Raw genomic sequence first — 18768 nt, forward strand, 5'->3', positions numbered from 1 at the left:
TCTAATTGTTATGTGACGTCACATGGGCTCATACGCGGATGAAACGATATGAATGCGTGACCTGTTCCTTTTGAATAATAACATTAATATCCGTAACAACGTATGCGTGTTCCGTTTTATAGGCCATTAAGTTACAATTATATCAAACAAATAAATGAATACATAAAATTATATGTGGAAAAATATGTAGCTCAATATTTGTTTCTAAACTATTACTCGGATTTTGTATATGTAATAATTATATATATATATATATATATATATATATATATATATATATATATATATATATATATATATATATATATATATAGCCTATTGGTAAAGATACTTGACTCAGCTGTTTATTTAAAACATTAATACATTAAACACAATAATAAAAATTAAAAAGTTGAGTTGGCATCTTATCACTTTATTTACACATCAATTCCACCTCGGGATATTTGGGGGAAAATACCTTATGAGTTAAAAACACTGAATTCATACACATTAGGCTTAATACATTTGAATAAAGTTAAATAAAAAATCAACACTTGTTGTCTTGAGCTTAAAAAATGTCTAGCTAATATGGGATGTGTTTTTGGATGAAATATATATATATATATAAATGTATATAAGTGTGTGTGTGTGTGTGTGTGTGTGTGTGTACACCCTACACAAACATTTTGTGAAATGGGTGAGTTGGGATTTACAGTGAATTGTCATTTTCTGTTTTGGACAGTTTTCACTTATAAGCAATGCTTGATCTGTGCTGGAGTGGTGTGGATTATACTTATCAGACTCTCATTCTGACTGGACCAATTCACTGAAGTAGTTTGTAATATTTTAGTAAAACTTTTGATTATTTTTTGTTTTGATACTGTTTTGTTGTCATTACAACGAAGAACCAATTGAGAAACACTGTCCTACACAATTAATTCATGTTTCTAGTTTAAGAATAGTTAATGAAACAAAGGTAGGTGTCCACCTGCTTCTGCTGTACTCTATTCAATGAACCACACAGACATTCCAGGTATAATTCATAAACAGTCGGAGATGGAGTGAGTCTCGCTCTTCTCCTCCAATCTCAGATCCTCTGGCAGTCTCATCTCTTCTCTGTTCGTTACAAAGCAGGGATGCTTGAGAGCACCTGTCCTGTTAAAACACTGCTTGTCCATCTGACACACACACACAACACACACACACACACACACACACACATACGCACGCACGCGCACACACACACACACACACACACACACACAAACACACACACACACACAGGGACAATGTGCATGATGCAGGTATAGACAGACAGACTATTTTAGTGCATTTATATTTGTTTTATTTCTGTTAATTGAGAGCTCAAACATAAATAAGGTACAAAAGAAAACTCATATTTTTCCCCCTTCATCAGCCAGTAAAACAAGGCACTTACTGTAACATTTAAAAAAATTAGATCATTAATTCTAATTATATTCAAAAAAAATTCACTATACATTTTTCGAATAATAAAATGCAATAATTTCATTATTTAATCATTTATAAAATATAATTAAATAGACTATTTTACACATTCAAAACAATTCAAAAAGTTCACAAATTAAGCACCCTTCTTTTTCACAAGGGCAATGAATGACAAGCTCAGGAAACCGAATGATTTTTCTATAAAGAATAACTTATTACTATTAAGAAGGAGAAAATAAACACAACACTGAAAAGGAAAATAGTTTATTGAATTTTAGAAGAAATCATAGACAATAAAATAATGAAATACTTTAAAGGACCAGTACATTTTAAATGACAAATATCAGATTTTACTGAATGACTCTCTTATAATATTTGCTCTTTGTTGGCTGTATTCACGACGCAGTAGCTGGTTGAAGGGGACCAAACCTTGCAGAAACACCTGACTTGGTTCCATTTGACCAGCCACAGCAAGACGTGCTTCTTCAAAAAGAGAGAACGGCGGGCAAAGGGAGGAAGATTAATGAAGTATATCTTGACAATGTTCATCAAATCACTCTTGCAGTTTACCTGTTGAGAAGATAAATGTAAAATGTAATAATAATAAAACAAATAACAAAATGAAATCAGCTTGGCCCCATTTACAAACTGTGTCTTCAGTAAAGTGTCATTTTATTTTCTGTGCTGTTCAGTGAGTGAACATTGCCAGATAAGTTCAGCATTGTTAATTACTGCCTTTTTGTTAAATGTGCTGATATTTGGGAAAGAATAATCTAGTGCCCTCTTTAATAAAACCCATGAGGTTTAGTGAAGTGAGGGACAGCTGTACTCTGTCAGTCTGCCCTGGATCTTCAGTAGCTATGGGTCAGTGAGAGATGATCAGGGTGTGGATGCCCCAAACGTGCGTCTAAGGCAAGCCAGCTCACTAAAACAACAGCTTTACCACCTGATCCAGAATACTTCATGCAGCTCAAATGATTTTTGTCATCTGAGAATACAAAATGACACAAATGTATGTCAGTGTTGGGATTAAAACTGTTCAGTTTATGTTTAATGAATCATTTTATATCCATCATGATGTGTTTTATTTGCATGCTACAGTCCTGTGGTGATGGATTCCTCCTGAAACCACACACTTCCTTACATTCCATAACTTGAATATTCATATGGGATTATAAGGAAGCATGTCATCACAAGCGGCAAATTTTAGTTTCTTCACAGAATAGAAAAAATTCATTTGTCGTATATAAAGAAGATAAATGTTTTAAACAAAATAGAGTGAGGAGAATTTTGCTGCTTCATAACAATATTAAGTTATAGAGAAAATCAAAGGAAAATGCTGGATAACGCCAAAGTGGATGCATAAATATTGTCCAGAAACACATAAAAAAAGCAGTTTTTAGCATTCATTCACAACAAACATTTTTTGCTCACAAAAAAAAAAAACTCTCTGTAAAATAAGTTATATTACAGCTCAAATGCAAAGAAAAACAGAATTTACCTGTATTTATTATTTCCTCCTTTTCATTATTATTTTTGTGTTGACAAGTATCCATACACAGGGAAGTACATGGAGGTTAGCCAGCCAAGCGGGAGAGGACTAGCACATCTTTCTCACATTCAAATAGAACAGAAGGTTTCTCATTCCACCACATGGAAAGCTAAAAATGGGCACACTGCCCCCTTTTTACTCCTTCTTGATATAGAGACTGATTTACAGTAGATCAAAGACAAGCTATGACACCTCAGGTGAAAACCCTGTAACACGCTCATACCTCCATTTCCTTTATCAGCACCATTTCCAGTGGCAGAGGTGTAAAATCTTCCATTTGCTGCCTCGTAAAACAGAGATGTCACCCAGCATCTCAGTCCAAACGTAAAATAAAAATGGAGCTATATATATATATATATATATATATATATATATATTTCTGTGTATTAGAAAGAGTTGAAAAATTTCATCCCATACATGGAATGGGTACGTGTTTGTCTACTCTTATTTAATTAAAAAATAATTTGATTTTTAACCTTCACTGCCTTGCCAATAAAGAATTTATATATATATATGTATATATGAACAAAAATAGATTAGAGAGGTAAAAAGAAAAAGTTATTAATAAATAGTCCCAATATAATATAAAATAATATAATTATAAAAAAATCAAACAACAAAAACTTGCCTATAGCCAACTCAATCTAGCCACAAATGAAAACTCTCCCCACACCTTTCTGTTCCCATCTTCCTTCTTCTGCTGAGTGCTACAGAGTATGGTCCTCTTTGCATGACTGGTGGATTCTGCCCAGACATAGCCACATGCTCCCGGCCTTTTCAAGCGCTCAGCCTCCCTTATACTCCCCCCTCTGCCCCGTGGTCCTCCACCTGTTGGTGTCCTTTAGAAGCCAGGGCCTCTCCTATGCCTGCTGTCCAACCCAATCAGGGCAGTGACAGGGGAGAGCGAGCCTGTGAAATCACACCTCAGCTGTTCACATTCGCCTTGAGACACCCTACACCCACTGCTCCTCTTTTTACACCAAATTTCAATGGCTCCTTTAGGGAGAGAGAAGAGAAACCAGAAATACAACTGTGGGCAAGTGACTTCTGTACAGTTGTGGGTTAGTAGTCACAGCTGAAACAAGCTAGTGTTACTACAGTCTTGGATTTGATAAGCTAGCGGGTTTTAGGCTCAAGGCTGGAAAGATTTGAGATCAAGATGCTTCAGTTTACTTTGATAATGGCAAACATTACAAGCACAGTTTTTCTGAGCACCAACAATAATGTTTATATGACAACAAATTTTTCTGAACATTTGTTTTGTGGCATTTTACATAATGCTGTATAGCCAATAAAACACTTCGATGATATTCTAACTTAATAAAATATTGTCTTTACAGTGGGGCCCGAAAGTCTAAGACACCTACTCAATATAATGCTCATAATATGGTTATTTTGTTTTGTCTTTTAAACAATAAAATGAAGTCTGGGTTTGTGGTGATCATGTTATATAACAAGATGATGACTTATATATATATATATATATATATATATATATATATATATATATATATATATATATATATATATATATATATATATATATATATATATATATATATATATATATATTTAAATCATAATCTTGTTGTTATATAACATATATATATATATATATATATATATATATATATATATATATATATATATATATATATATATATATGTATATATATATATAAATTAAGGATACAATTTATTGCATTTATTAAATCAAAAATACAATCAATAATAATTTTGAAACTTAATTTCAATTTAAAAGAACTGTTTCCATTTAAATATATTTTCAAATGTAATTTATTCCTGTGATGGCAAATTTCAGATGATTCTTCAGAAATGTCATATATTTAATATATAAGTTTTATATATTAAAATATTAATAATTCAGTCTTACAACAGTTGTCACAGACATGAAACTTCATAATAAGCATTAAAAAAAATGTAGTACAGACTTTTGTCCATTTCATTCTTTTTAATGTGAATCGTTAAAAAATGATACTCATTTGATACTCTTATTAGTTTGATGAACTGTCCAGTTTTGCACTGTGCTTGAAACCACATGATTTCATGAGCCACCCACAGAATGAACCCGACCCAGTTCCATGGAGGAAATGGGAGAGGTCTGGTACATTTTCCCCTGCAACAAGCACACCAGTACCCCTGAAGTCAGCACCTGTGTTCTAAAAGAAGCCCAGGCAACAGGAGACCCAGGGCCAGAGATGAGGCTTGCTCTGAAACCCAACACTCTGCACCCTTTTAACAGCATTAAACTACCACAAATAGCCAGCAGCATTGCTCTTCTCAGGAATAGTACCATGCATGCTCAACAATTACTGTTTCCTGTGGCTGCACATGACAGTAACAAATTAGACATCTCTATCTATATCATTACCGAGGATTACAACATATGCCGCCAGTAATAACCACAGGTCATTACACCTATTAGTGAAGATAGTTTTGCTTCTAAAGCTAAAAATATGTCGTAGTTTCCCATAATTTTAAATTGTTTACTGTTCAAATGAACATTGAGTTAAAAACATAATCCATACAATAAATATAACAATTAAAACCATGAACCCTGATCACTGATTACCATGACCAGTCATTTTTAGTAACTAATCCAATGGAAGCTGTGAAACAATTGTAAGGTTATGTCTTTAATACACTATGGAAACAATACAGAGCAAGTGTTCACTCATGTCAATGGGAAAATAGTGAACGAAAGAGAGAGGGAGAAAGAGAGAGAGAGAGAGAGAGAGAGAATGAGAATGAGAATGCTCAGTGTTTGAGGAGAACGTAAGCTCCAAATCTGACCGCTCTGTTTATTTTTAATGCAGGCAGTGAAGCTGGGCCCCACGGTGCTAATAACTTTGTTTCTCTCTGACACTAGCATTTGGTCAGCAGCATCCCAGTTTATTCTAAGAGGTCATTTAGCTCTGTCTTTTTCCGGAGGCTGACATATAATTTTTCAGGCAGTGCCATTTAAACAGCTGATTCCCAGGACAAACGCACAGCACAAGACTGGAAGTAACTAGCTATAATCTTTTATTATATTTCTGCTCCGTTGCATAGAAACAATGATACTGTGGTTGTTGTGTTGAATGGCGCTTATTGATCATATAACTACAGTTATACATACAAAGTTATACATATAAACATCCACCCATAGCCCAAAACTATACATATTAACATTCACCCATAACTAAAGCCCTTAGTGTTGAGAAATAATTCCTTTCTTTCACTCAGACCCTTAATCTAGAGGCCCTTTATGACAGATAAATGCAAAAGGTTGTGAATCATGTTAGGTCCCAAATATAATAATTTGACAGAAAAATTTGAATCTGCATTTTGAAGTAATATAACAAAAGTAATACAATATATTAAAAGTATTTTTTGAGCAATATCAAAAAATATCAATAATGTGTCATCCACGTTTAAATTTAAACTGTAAACCTCTGTTGTTTGCCCCAAAAAAATTACATTTTAAAAAGTTCATTAAATTGTTTAGTTTTATGCATTCAACTGATAACCACATTTTGATAATTTGTATAATATCATAAAACACATAAAAATTAAATCAGACAAAGCAGAATTTCAGAAAAATAAAATATTTTTTTAGAGCGCTATTGCTAAAATTTAAATAAATTACTAAGTTGTTAAAGATTTATGAATGTAATTGATTAGACATATTTTTGATTGTTAAAATTTAATTTATTAAAATTGAATAGAAAAAATCTAACAGAATTTGGGAAACAATTAAATGTTTTTTTTAGGACTCTAAGCAGTCCCGCTTTATATTAGGTGTTTGAACTACTATGCACTTAATTAATTGTTGCAATTTATTTACTGTTACTAATCCTGTTTTATTGCAAAACACTGTTGTTGTTATTGAGGTGGGATATGGTTAGGAACAGGACTGTTGGTACGACTAGGTTTAAGAATGGGTTAAGGAGTAAAGTAGGGTCAAAAGTGTAATTACAGATGTAATGCAGATATTTTTTTTATATATGCACAATGTCAAAACATATGTGCACAACAAATGTACTGTATCAAATGATTAATTTAAATCTTAATATATAGTAATAAAAGACACTTGAATATGCAGACAGAAGCATGGCACTCGAAAAACCAAGGTCAACGCTCAAACAGTCAAGCATGGTGCTAGCAACCCCAAAGACATTGGTTCAATTCCCAGCGAAAGCAATTAAATCTATACCTTGAATCAGAAAAAAAAATCATAATAAAATGTAAAGCATAAATGTAAATGAAGTTTCTTAAAACACTGGAAGATCATATTTTTAATCCGGAAAAGTAAATTAATGTCTTAGATGTATGACAAACATGATTTTTAAGAGGATATTTTAGATCACCTGGGAAAACATAAATGCAGTTTAATTAAAATTTACTCACACTCATGTCATCCCAAACCTGCATTACTTTCTTTTGTCTGTGGAACATAGATATTATGAAAATCTCTCTCTCTCCCTTTCTGTGTGTGTGTTTTCCCTGAGTACACAATGGATGTCAATGGGGTCACACTGACTTTCATTGTATGGAAAAACACTTTAAATATTCATCAAAATATGTCTTGTTGTGAAGAAGAAAGTAAGTCATTCAGTTTTGGAATGGGTAAATGATGACAGAAATGCAGTTTTGCTTGTGTGTGTGTGTGTGTGTTTGATACATGTGATTTCTTGTGTAATATGAAAGTCATCAATACACATCTAAAGGTGGAGCTGGTTAAGGCACATCATAATTCTTCAGCTTTAAAAGTGTTGTCCTTCTGTAGGTATGACAGTTGCTCCCGCTGAGGTTGACACAGCTGTCTGTGAGAGTCTGGTGCAGCGCTGTGAAGAATGGGAATAGAAAAGGTCAAAGGACACTTGCATTTCAGTAGATGTCAAAACAGGTGCTAGCAACTGAGAGGTACACAGCTTACTCCCTGCCCCACAAAGATGCTCTTTGAATAAAAACAAATAGTTTTGTTTTATGTTTTTATTTGTTTATTATTATTTATTCGCAATTCACATTACATGTGAGAAGCATTTCTGTGATTTGCAGTTAAATCTCTGACTAGCTGGTGAACACCTTCACATGTATTTTTCCAGTCACAAGTAGGCTACAGTTTTAGTAAATGAAGGCTAGATTTTACTAAGCAGCAGACCAAATGGTCATATGGCAGGAAATGCACCTCTGACCCCATCCTGCCACTCCTTAAAACACCCACAAGAAATAGGCAGGGTGTCAAAACGGGATATGGATTGGTTCAACTGGTGTCAGCAATCTCACCGAAAAGCGGGGGGTTCCCAATGAATGAACGTGTGAGCATTGGTGGTCAGGTTAAAGTTGGGGTAACTAGGTCAAAACTGACATAATCGTACTGCCTGACAAATGAACGAAGGACAATATGCGTGTGAAAATCAATGATTCTATTCTCTGCAGCCTGAAGCTGTGACGTGACAATAAAAATAAATATACCATGATTATAATATAATCAGATCAGTGTTAAGAAAATAATTCCCCAAAATCCTCAATTCCCAAAAATCTTTTTTGTTACTGCATCATCACTATAGGTTTCACGGCTGTCTTAAAACAATTTTCATGCTTGATCCCTCACATGCATGTAAAGACAAACTCACATGTAAAAGTAAACATGAATTATACAGAATATAATTATTTATATTTTCACTGAGCATTAACAACTTTCTATTAAACAACCTGAACAAGGCTGCTCTGTTTTACCATTGTATTTTCACATGACATTAGCTACTACAGATGATCACAAGTCACTGTTTCTCTAAATGTTAGGGAACTCCTTCAAGACTGTTGGAAGACCATTTCAGGTGACTACCTCTTGAAGCTCATCAAGAGAATGCTGAGAGTGTGCAAAGCAGTAATCAAAGCAAAAGGTGGCTACTTTGAAGAACCTAGAATATGACATATTTTCAGTTGTTTCACACTTTTTTGTTATGTATATTTTCATTTGTTATGTATAATTCCATATATAATTCCACATGTGTTAATTCATAGTTTTGATGCCTTCAGTGTGAATCTACAATTTTCATAGTCTAAACTATTTGAATGAGAAGGTGTGTCCAAACTTTTGGTCTGTACTGTGTATATATATATATTATTTATTGTCAACAAAGCAGTTATATTGCAAGGGTTGGTCAAAATAGAATGACTCTGGTGAGAGCTGCGCGTGTGCGCTGTGTAACTTCCTATGTTTACTACCGGGCAAGATGGCGGCGCCCATGTAACCACAGCGCAGAGCACGTTTATAAAACAAGCCTTATTTCTCTTGAGAAATCAGACTGAAAACTAGTTTAAACACCGAATGAAAAACTGATTTTTTTTTTCGATCGATCGCCTATCGATTAATGTATCATGTTGCACAGAACATTGGAAAATGAAAGAGCTGTGAAATGTTCACGAGCATTTAAGTGTTTCAAGAGCTGATGACCCTTGATGATTTTTAGTAGAAGTGTAAGCCCGGAAGCATGCGGTGTGTGAAGGCATTGCAGCTCACCCTCGCGGTCGTCAAACCCGATGCTGTGGCCCACCCGCTCGTTCTGGAGGTGAGAGGACACTGCACTGCACCTGTCTGATTATACAAAAAATTAAGAAAAAAATCTAACGAACCTTGTGGTGTCTACATTACATACACCATGTGGATGTGCTATTTTTGAATCCCCCCTTGACATTAGCAACTGAAATTCAGGAGGGGTCTGTGACTTGTTACAAGGTATAATAATACGATTTTGATTATAAACTCCAATTACTACATGAAAGAGTATTTTTTCCTCTAATAGTTGTTTTGGAGGCTATTTATATACATTATTGTATGGTCAAAAAAAAAAAAAAAAAACAGACATTTTTCAAAATATCTTTTATGTTCCGTGTTAAAATTTTCTAAAATAAATACGAATTATAGAATTTTCTTTTTCATTTTTGGGTGAACTTTCCCTTGTATGTAATATATATGACTGTGTGTGTGTGTGCGTGCTTGTGTATTAAATTCAAATGAGCAATAAAAATGAAACGATTACTACAAAAGATGAAATATACTTAATTGCATGTCATATGGCTATTAACCAACTTCAGAGAACTGTGAACGTGTAGATGTGATGAATGAAAGGCAAAAAAATAATTAAAAAATATTATAAAAAAGATTGAAATAAATCTGAAAGTTTCAGGGGGTACTTCAATTAATATTTTCAGTCAAAGGGGTTTGCGTGACAAAAAAGTTTGGGAATCCCTGGTTTACTTCAGATTGTTGCTCATCCTGCTATAAAAAAGAAACCTATCATGAGCAACATTCACTAGAGTAACAAGTGAGACACCTAGCCTGTCTCCCCTATACCCATCCTGCTGAATGTTACCCTTTTAATGAAGAAAAGATGGATGACTTATAACTCTATATGTGGAGGCTTAAAGCTACATAATCATTTGTCTTTACTAAAAAATGAATCCAATGTATCGCCTGATTTAATTTCCGCTGTCTGTTGCTTCAAAGAGATGAAGGTGCTTTTAATTAGTAACAATTTCCTCATACAAGTGGTTTAAAACCTGAAGCCCTGATTGCTTTCATTTACACCACCGAGACTAAACCTCTTAATTAACTACTTTTATTTCTGTTAAGATCCTTTGTCGTCTTGTTGTTGAGGGCAAACGTCAAATGAAAAGACCTACTGCAAAACAGCAACAGGCTTCCATTAGCATAGCAATGCATTTTCACCGACAGTGAGTTTAAGTTTTAAGAGATGCGGATGGGCACAGGAGAACGGCAACATTTTAATATAATATTTGTTTTAATTTCAGGCTCTTCATCAGAAGATTCTCAAAAACTTCATTATAGTCAGAAAGAAGGATCTGATGTGGAGAACAGAAGATTCAGAAAGGTTTTATGCTGAACATGCAGGTAGAAAAAAATCTTTCTTCCTAAATTATGCAATGCATGAATGAAAAAGGTCTGTGTTTGTAACGGATTAAATGGTTAAGTACATGTGTGGGTGTCTGTGTGATGCCTGATTTTAAACAGGTTGAGTTATAGTAAAAGCTTCACAACCTGGAGTTAAAATGTTGACACAGCATGTGGAGAGAGAACATGGTACTCAGTCTCAGCTTATCATATCCTGACTCCAAAGAAAAGCAGCTGCCTCACATTCATATGTCTGTATTTTGAATGCAAGAGCCTTTTCAAACCATATAAACAGATTAAACCACACCAACCTCGTTGGCTTAGTGGATAAACTGATCAAAAGATAAGCAGCAGTTTATTTTTGGTTATTTTTGTTTTTATTTTACAGGACGTTTTTTCTATCAAAGACTGGTTGAATTCATGGCAAGGTAAATGTTTACTGTCATTTCTACACTATTTGATACAGTGGCTTACAATATTACAGTATTTTGTATTACATAAATGCAACCTTGGTGAAGAAGACCTTTCAAAAAACATTACAAAATGTTACTGACCCTAAACTTTAAAGCGGTAGTGTATATTGAATTATTGTGAATATACAGATGCTGTATGCTGTACTGCTGCTCTTCCTCTCAAAAGGAGTAATTAATGCAGATATATGTTCTCTCATTTGTGGAGAGGGACATCAATGCTTGTTGTTAATGTAGCCGTTGATCCAGTTTAGACAGTGAGGCCGATGTTACCATGGCATCCTGTCCTCAGAACATGTCTCTGTCTGAGAAAGATAAATCATTAGCACAGTGCTCGAACTGACCTGTGTCTTTTAGTGTACGTCAGAGTCATTTCAAAATAAGAAGCTGATTATTCCCAAGCTTTTAGTTCCATTTGTGCACCAGCAGTGCCACTAAGGCAGTACTGCTCATCTTTTGTGACTAGTCCTGAATATACTATTAACGTCATAAAGGGAAAAAAAAATCTATGTTCTTTTGGATTCAATTATATTTAGCCATCTGTGCGAACACAAGGTTGTCACAGCTCCCTGTGTAATACTGCTATTCACTTATATTCCCACAATAGTGGCCCAATGAGAGCATACATCCTAGCCAGGGAAGATGCTATCACTCACTGGAGGGGGATGATGGGTCCAACAAAAGTGTTTAGAGCTCGCTACACTTCACCAGACACCCTGCGAGGGCAATACGGGCTGACAGACACCAGAAACACTACTCATGGTTCAGGTAGAGTAACACTGAACACTTAACAGTTAAAGGAATAGTTCACCCAAAAATTTAATTAAGCTAAAAATCTACTCATCCTCTGGCTATCCAAGATGTAGAACAGTTTTTTTTCTTCATCATAACAGATTTGGAGAAATTTAAATCACTTGCTTACCAATGGATCCTGTGTAGTGAATGGGTGCCGTCAGAGTGAGAGCCAAAACAACTGATAAAAACACAAGTAATCCTTGTGACTTCAGTCTATAAATTAACATCTTTTGAAGTGAAGAGCTAAATGTTTGTAAGGAACAAATCCTTTATTAAGGTGGTTTAACTTTAATCAGTTGCTTATGGATAAAATGCAAGTCCTCTATCCGTAATACCTCTTCTTCCAGTACAGAAGCAATGGTTTAAAGTTAAAAACATGTTAATGGTGTATTTTGTTTATTACAGACATGCAGCTTTTCATTTCTCAAGATGTTAATTGATGGGAGTTGTGTGGATTATTGTGATGTTTTCATCAGCTGTTTGGAATGACAGCACCCATTCACTGCAGGGGATCCATTGGTGAGCAAATTTTTCCAAATCTGTTGTGATGAAGAAACATACTCATCTACATCTTGGATGATCTGAGGGTGAATACATTTCCTGCAAATGTTCATATTTGGGTCAACTATTCTTTAAACTGGCTAAATAGTCTAGATCAAATACATATCAAATACATATACAGTTAATAACCTCTCTAGAAAAGGCCTAATCAGTGTTTGTTTTAAAACTCTAAATAAATCCTATACCATAACACATATTTTAAAATAAAAACTAATTTCTTAAATACATTAAATGAAAACAATATTCTTTTATTCTAAAGCTTCAACATTTTCTTATTTTCTTTCTCTCAGATTCAGTTGACTCTGCCAAGAGAGAGATTTCATTTTTCTTTCCAGAATTCAATGCCGATGAGTGGATGTCGAGGGAAGAGCCACGTCTTAGGTTGAGACAAATACATACTCTCCAACGGGACACATGATGATCACATGATGATCACTGGTTTGATGGTGCTTTTATAGGACTACATGAATGTGACTTTTCACCAGATATTTCAGCATTTTATGTTGCCATGTTACTCTTCTGTGGCCACAAAAAGCCTCTACAGAAGCTCTGCCAAGACTTTTATATTCATTTGTATGTGTTTTATATTTATGTATAAATTAACATTTGTTCTAGCTTTGTAGTAGATGTCAATAAATATTTACTTCGACGTAGCAAACTCTAAGCACAGTTCTTTTTTAAGTTAACACAGTATTCCTGTTATGATGTATTAACAGAATATAGTTAGAGGTTTTATATGCAAACAGTATTCCTCTCCATTTAGGAAAATTAGTAAATTTTGTAACGATTGTCCATTCATTAAAATGAGTTATTGCATTAGGTATCAGAAACTAACAATGAACAATACATTTTTTTTTTAAAGTTAATGTCAGTTTATTGTTATTCATTGTTACTTCAGTTTATTATAAACCATTACTCAAAAAATATATAGGCCTATATATTCAAGATTTAAATTTGTAATTGATCAAATTTCCATCCATCTGGATTAAACCGTTTTAATATTAATAAACAATCGGATGTATATTTGTCAGTTAATCATGAATGAAACACGAATAAGATTTATGGATCTAATAGTATGTAATAGTATTAAACCAAATGTTTTAAATGCACTACAACCAGGTTTATAAATTCATCATCCCTCAATTCAAGTCATAAATCACATACCATTTAACTAATACCACAACTTGCCATATTTGAAGTTCATACTTTATATTATATACCATTGTTTTCACTGCCAATTTTAAGGAATTTGAAAATATGACTTTATATCAAATAGATTCAAATTCTTAATAATAACCTATGCCAAGTATACCTAATGTTATTGTTTACAAATTGATAGCAAAATATCAATTAAAAAATACAAATTTTAGTATATGTAGAAATCAACATGAACCTATATTAATAAATGCTGCTCATTGTTACTTTATAATACCTAATTAATTAATGTTAATATATAGAAACTATTTGTCAATTGCTAAATCAGAGACTGAAGCAGGAGAAAGATTGGGATTCAGTAATAGTTATTATGCACTTCCAAATTACCACAATAGGTATTTAATAATTCAATTATAAACATCATCTTTCAGTGAGTAAAGCAGTAATATATCAAACAATATTGGAATAACAAAACAGAGCTGCTTTACTTTCTTGCACAGCACTTTTCGCAGTAGTGCTAGCTTGCTACAGAAACTGTACTTAGGTTTTTGAACAAATGTTTGAACTTGTACCCCAAAAAGCTAAAGGCAACAATAGTGTGGTAGTAAGAGCCCTGATTTTAAAAGCAGTACATCAACTTCAAGCCACCCCTTTTCTGGAAAACTTTTTTCACAAAATCAGTCGTTAAAGGTCCACCTATCCTGTGCTTTAAGTGTATGTACAGTAGATGCTTTTACTAATATTATTTTTGTTGGCATCAGAAAAACAAATATTTTGACAAAGACATTACAGAGGAAAGTACATAAAAAATGTATGTTATTAAATCAGTCAAGTAAAACAATGAAAAATGAAACTAACAATTAACTGACCCTTGAAACCCGTTTATCATTGCACTGATGAACTTCTTCATTTAGGTGATCCCTGGTTCTTTTTTACTTCTTTGGTCCCTGACATCTTCACCAAATCTTGCCTGAAATCCAAGATACAGTCTTCATGAGATCTTGGCAAACACCTCATTGAGGCACTGAGTCAGCTGCTGCGTCCATCAAACCATCCACTGGTTTCATGAGCTCATAGGTGGTTTGGGATGTTTCCTTGATCTTCCCGCTCTTATCCACCTGCCGGATACTTTGAGTCACAGTGATGGTCACTTGCTTGGTGGACATCCGGTTGTCCTGCCATTTGGTCTAATGATGACATTGAAATATTATAATTATTATGACATAATTATTACCAAACCTTTTTAATTTTATTTTATTGCATTTCTTGAAACCTATTGCATTTCTCAGATAAATAATCAGAAGGTCACATTTTATTTCCTATTTACGGTATTTATTATTATTGTTATTTTTATTTCAGCTATAGTTTTCAGTGCACAATTGCACATTATAATTTAGCATGTACTAAAATAATTACATCTAAAACTGAGATAAAAATGTATAAAAAAAATGAATTGACAAAAAACTCAAACTTTAAATGAAATTAAATACAAAAATATAAATATAAATTATAATATTAATAAACAGTATCTCAAAGATACTAAAATAACACTTGTTACAATATCAATTGTTTAAAGATGTTTTAATGTGCATAATTGTAATACAGTCCACTTTAATAAAAAGGAACAATAATGCTAAATTCTATTCTGTATAATAAGTCAAAATAAATAAATTTCTTCATACATTGGTGTGGTGTAGAAACACAGATATAGCGTCTTGTTCACGCATGCTGCATGCAGAAGACTAAACCAAAAACAACCATTATGTTGTATTAAAATACTCACTATTTCCTCAGTCCGTAACATGCTCCTCCTCTGCACTGTGGGGCCAGAAGAAGACAGCGCTTCCAGTTCTTCAGAAGAGAGGATTGCAGGGGTGCTGCCAGGTTTCACATCATTCAGACCCACCTCAGACATGGCAGAACACACTTTCAGATACGCCTGAGCTGGAGCAGGCAGAGCATCATCAAAGAGATCTGTGCTCAGAAAGAAATATGGAAGTTATTTATTCTCTTTTACAAAATCACTGTAGTAGTGATAATCAAATTCATATCTATCTATCTATCTATCTATCTATCTATCTATCTATCTATCTGTCTGTCTGTCTGTCTGTCTGTCTGTCTGTCTGTCTGTCTGTCTGTCTGTCTGTCTGTCTGTCTGTTTATCTATCTATCTATCTATCTATCTATCTATCTATCTATCTACCAGTAGATAGCATTCCTTTAAGTGTCATATTATATACCGAATAAAAAAAATAAAAAAATAATTTAAGATATATACATAAAATAGGCATTCATAAATATATGTAAGATATAAATTATTTATAAATCATACATATGTACACCACTGGTGCATACAAGGCCAATTTGTTAACAAATAAATAAAATAAAAACAGTAGTACTCTTAATATAATACTATATTTACTAAAACATACTATTTATATATTTATAATATATACTTTATATGCTATAATTACTAATACAATAATATATTTTAAAATGTAAGGAATCACTGGAATAAGTAGCATTTCAAAATACATTCAAATAAAAAACAGCTATTTGAAACTGGAATAAAATTTCACAAATGTTACTATTTTACTTTTTAAATGCTGCGTTGGCAAGCATATAAGACAAAATATTTATTATTTACATAATAATAATAAACAATTATTTAAAACTTTTGATCAGTAGTGTGTGTGTGTGTGTGTATATATATATATATATATATATATATATATATATATATATATATATATATATATATATATATATATATATATATATATACACACACATATGTATAAAACTAACAATTGTGCCATCCTTGCTCGTATTGTTGTACTGAAGTACTAAAGGGATTTAACCATCTCCATGGCAACAAGAGGCCTACTTGAATGATTTCACCAACAGCAGCCTCACAACACTTTGCCTCTCCGTTTTGAAAGAGAATATCATTCAAAGAACATGACATGTAAAACTGGAGTGGCTAGGTGAACTGATGAGCTAATTAAATACAAAGACATTAATTTCAGATGCTTTCAAAAATTAGATATGAAATATGATCTCAGTCAGTCTGACCGAGGTTGGCGTTGTTCTCTGATGGGAAGCCCTCCTCTGAAGAGTTTTCTGAGGGGATGCTCTGGATGGAGGACAGGGGTATGTCTGTGTCCGTGCTCGTCAGCCAAGTGGACTCTGTCTCTTTGGTCCAGCTCTCCATATATCTGGGCTCCAACACATCTGTCCTGGAGCCTCCACAGCCCATGATGTCCAAAACAAATCCAAACCTACACAGCCTTGGATCCTAGGTCCATTACAACACCTCCCGAAGAGCAAATGAAAGGTAGAGGTTTGTTGTATGGTGTTCACTGAGTGATGTCATTTATTATCAACAACCCATAGCAGAATCATTTTGATGTAAAAATCAGTCCTCCACTGGCCTGGTGTCAGTCGAACATGAAGATCCGGGACTGATTCTGCGGAAGAGAAATAACTAATGTTTGCTGTGATCCTAAGCAAGACAACAAGTGGGATTTAATATACTATTTTGATGTTATAGTATTGGAAGATTTAACATTTGATTAATATAGGTATAATTTTGTTTTTTAAATATTTTAATATTATGCATTATACGCCAAACAAGCTTAATAAGTGATATCTGAATGATGAATAAGATGTATTAAACCGTTTCCAATTTCTAGGCACATGATGTAAACAAAGACGAGTTTGACATTTTCTCTCGTTCAAATAATAAGGAAAGCATGAATTATATGCCAAATAGATTTCTAATTTAAATCCAGCGAAGCACATTCAACCTTTTTTCTTGTCATGCAATCATTAAGCGAAAGATAATTCATTATATGAGCGCATCGTATTTTTCTTTGCTGACGCAGCACGCTGCTTTCATATGCAGATATACAGCGGAGTATATAGTATATAGCCTACTAATATAATAATGAGTAGAAACATGCATTACGCTTATTTGTAAACAAGTATTAAGTCTATCAAATGTGCTGGGTGCGTGGCTTGTGGTCTTTCGCGCGAACGAAGATTTTTGACATTACCTTAAGTCGACAGAGAGCCGTGTCAGGACAGTTTTCTTAGTCATACGTTCACTCTTTACAAAACATAATTCTACAAAATTCGTAGTGTGGCTCTACCGCGACGAAACTCTCTCTCTCTCTCTCTCTCTCTCTCTCTCTCTCTCTCTCTCTCTCTCTCTCTCTCTCTCGATGTGAATGATGCTGACCCTTCCATCTCTTGTTCTTAAAATGTACAGCACATCGAGATTAAAACGAGGTCTATGTGTGGTTCTTTTTGACAGCGCTTAAAATTCCAAGTTTTTGTGTTACAGCGTTGTGATATCATGTCTCTCTGTTCAAGTCATTCAGTTTTTTTTACTGAACACAAAATAATAGCTGAGAATAGTTTTGTAAACAGCAGTTTGTTATCTGTTGTTATTCAGGACCATTCCATAAGAACTGATGACATTGAAATCGCAATGAATCAGAATTTGATTGCATTTCTGGAAGATGCCTTTTGGATAATGACAACTGACCTCCTAATGTGATTTAGATGAATAATTGTTTGACTGAATGTGCAACACTGGAGGTTTCAGCTATTGATATATCAATAATTTTGTCTATTAAATATTTGTAAATATTTTATTATGTACATTATACATGATTAAATAATTATGATAGAAATTATTATTTCAGGTTATGCTATTTATTTTTAGAGTTTTTTGTTTGTTTGTTTGTTTGTTTATTTTTATTTCAATTTATTTAAAATGTTTATTTCATTTTTTTGTATGCGTGTCTGAGCGTGTGTCATTAAAAAACAGTTTGGTTTAGAATTTCTACTCTTGTGCTCTG

At 33.5% G+C, this 18768-nt stretch overlaps 2 protein-coding genes and 1 long non-coding RNA gene across 3 annotated transcripts; 1 reads left to right on the top strand and 2 right to left on the bottom strand.

Moving 5' to 3' along the window:
- Positions 1 to 1694: 1694 nt before the first annotated feature.
- LOC113073837 (uncharacterized) lies at positions 1695 to 3754 on the bottom strand. Its single transcript, XR_003280552.1, has 2 exons — positions 2948 to 3754; positions 1695 to 2016 (listed from the first exon to the last, which is right to left on the bottom strand). It is a non-coding gene; the product is annotated as an uncharacterized LOC113073837 (long non-coding RNA).
- A 5481-nt stretch (positions 3755 to 9235) lies between these two features.
- On the top strand, positions 9236 to 13415 carry LOC113073839 (nucleoside diphosphate kinase 6-like). Its single transcript, XM_026246591.1, has 5 exons — positions 9236 to 9576; positions 10820 to 10919; positions 11308 to 11347; positions 11997 to 12157; positions 13036 to 13415. The coding sequence occupies exons 1-5, from the start codon at positions 9499 to 9501 to the stop codon at positions 13161 to 13163; spliced, it is 507 nt and encodes a 168-aa protein (XP_026102376.1). The 5' UTR covers positions 9236 to 9498; the 3' UTR covers positions 13164 to 13415.
- Positions 13416 to 14463: 1048 nt separating this feature from the next.
- Positions 14464 to 18057, bottom strand: LOC113073840 (brain and acute leukemia cytoplasmic protein-like). Its single transcript, XM_026246592.1, has 4 exons — positions 17959 to 18057; positions 16976 to 17370; positions 15684 to 15874; positions 14464 to 15087 (listed from the first exon to the last, which is right to left on the bottom strand). Exons 2-4 carry the CDS (start codon positions 17157 to 17159, stop codon positions 14914 to 14916), a joined length of 549 nt encoding a protein of 182 aa, XP_026102377.1. The 5' UTR covers positions 17160 to 17370; positions 17959 to 18057; the 3' UTR covers positions 14464 to 14913.
- Positions 18058 to 18768: the final 711 nt, after the last annotated feature.

This window comes from Carassius auratus, unplaced genomic scaffold (assembly GCF_003368295.1).
Source record: "Carassius auratus strain Wakin unplaced genomic scaffold, ASM336829v1 scaf_tig00012957, whole genome shotgun sequence".
NCBI classification, from domain to species: domain Eukaryota; kingdom Metazoa; phylum Chordata; class Actinopteri; order Cypriniformes; family Cyprinidae; genus Carassius; species Carassius auratus.

Excerpts from the sequence above, each read along its gene's own strand:
- LOC113073839 (XM_026246591.1), top strand. The coding sequence starts at position 9,499 with ATGCGGTGTGTGAAGGCATTGCAGCTCACCCTCGCGGTCGTCAAACCC. Across the intron at positions 10,920-11,307 it reads GTTTTATGCTGAACATGCAG|GACGTTTTTTCTATCAAAGA; the intron begins GTAGAAAAAAAT and ends TTTATTTTACAG. Across the intron at positions 11,348-11,996 it reads CTGGTTGAATTCATGGCAAG|TGGCCCAATGAGAGCATACA; the intron begins GTAAATGTTTAC and ends TTCCCACAATAG.
- LOC113073840 (XM_026246592.1), bottom strand. The coding sequence starts at position 17,159 with ATGGGCTGTGGAGGCTCCAGGACAGATGTGTTGGAGCCCAGATATATG. Across the intron at positions 15,875-16,975 it reads AGAGAACAACGCCAACCTCG|ATCTCTTTGATGATGCTCTG; the intron begins GTCAGACTGACT and ends TTCTGAGCACAG. Across the intron at positions 15,088-15,683 it reads TGTTACGGACTGAGGAAATA|ACCAAATGGCAGGACAACCG; the intron begins GTGAGTATTTTA and ends TGTCATCATTAG.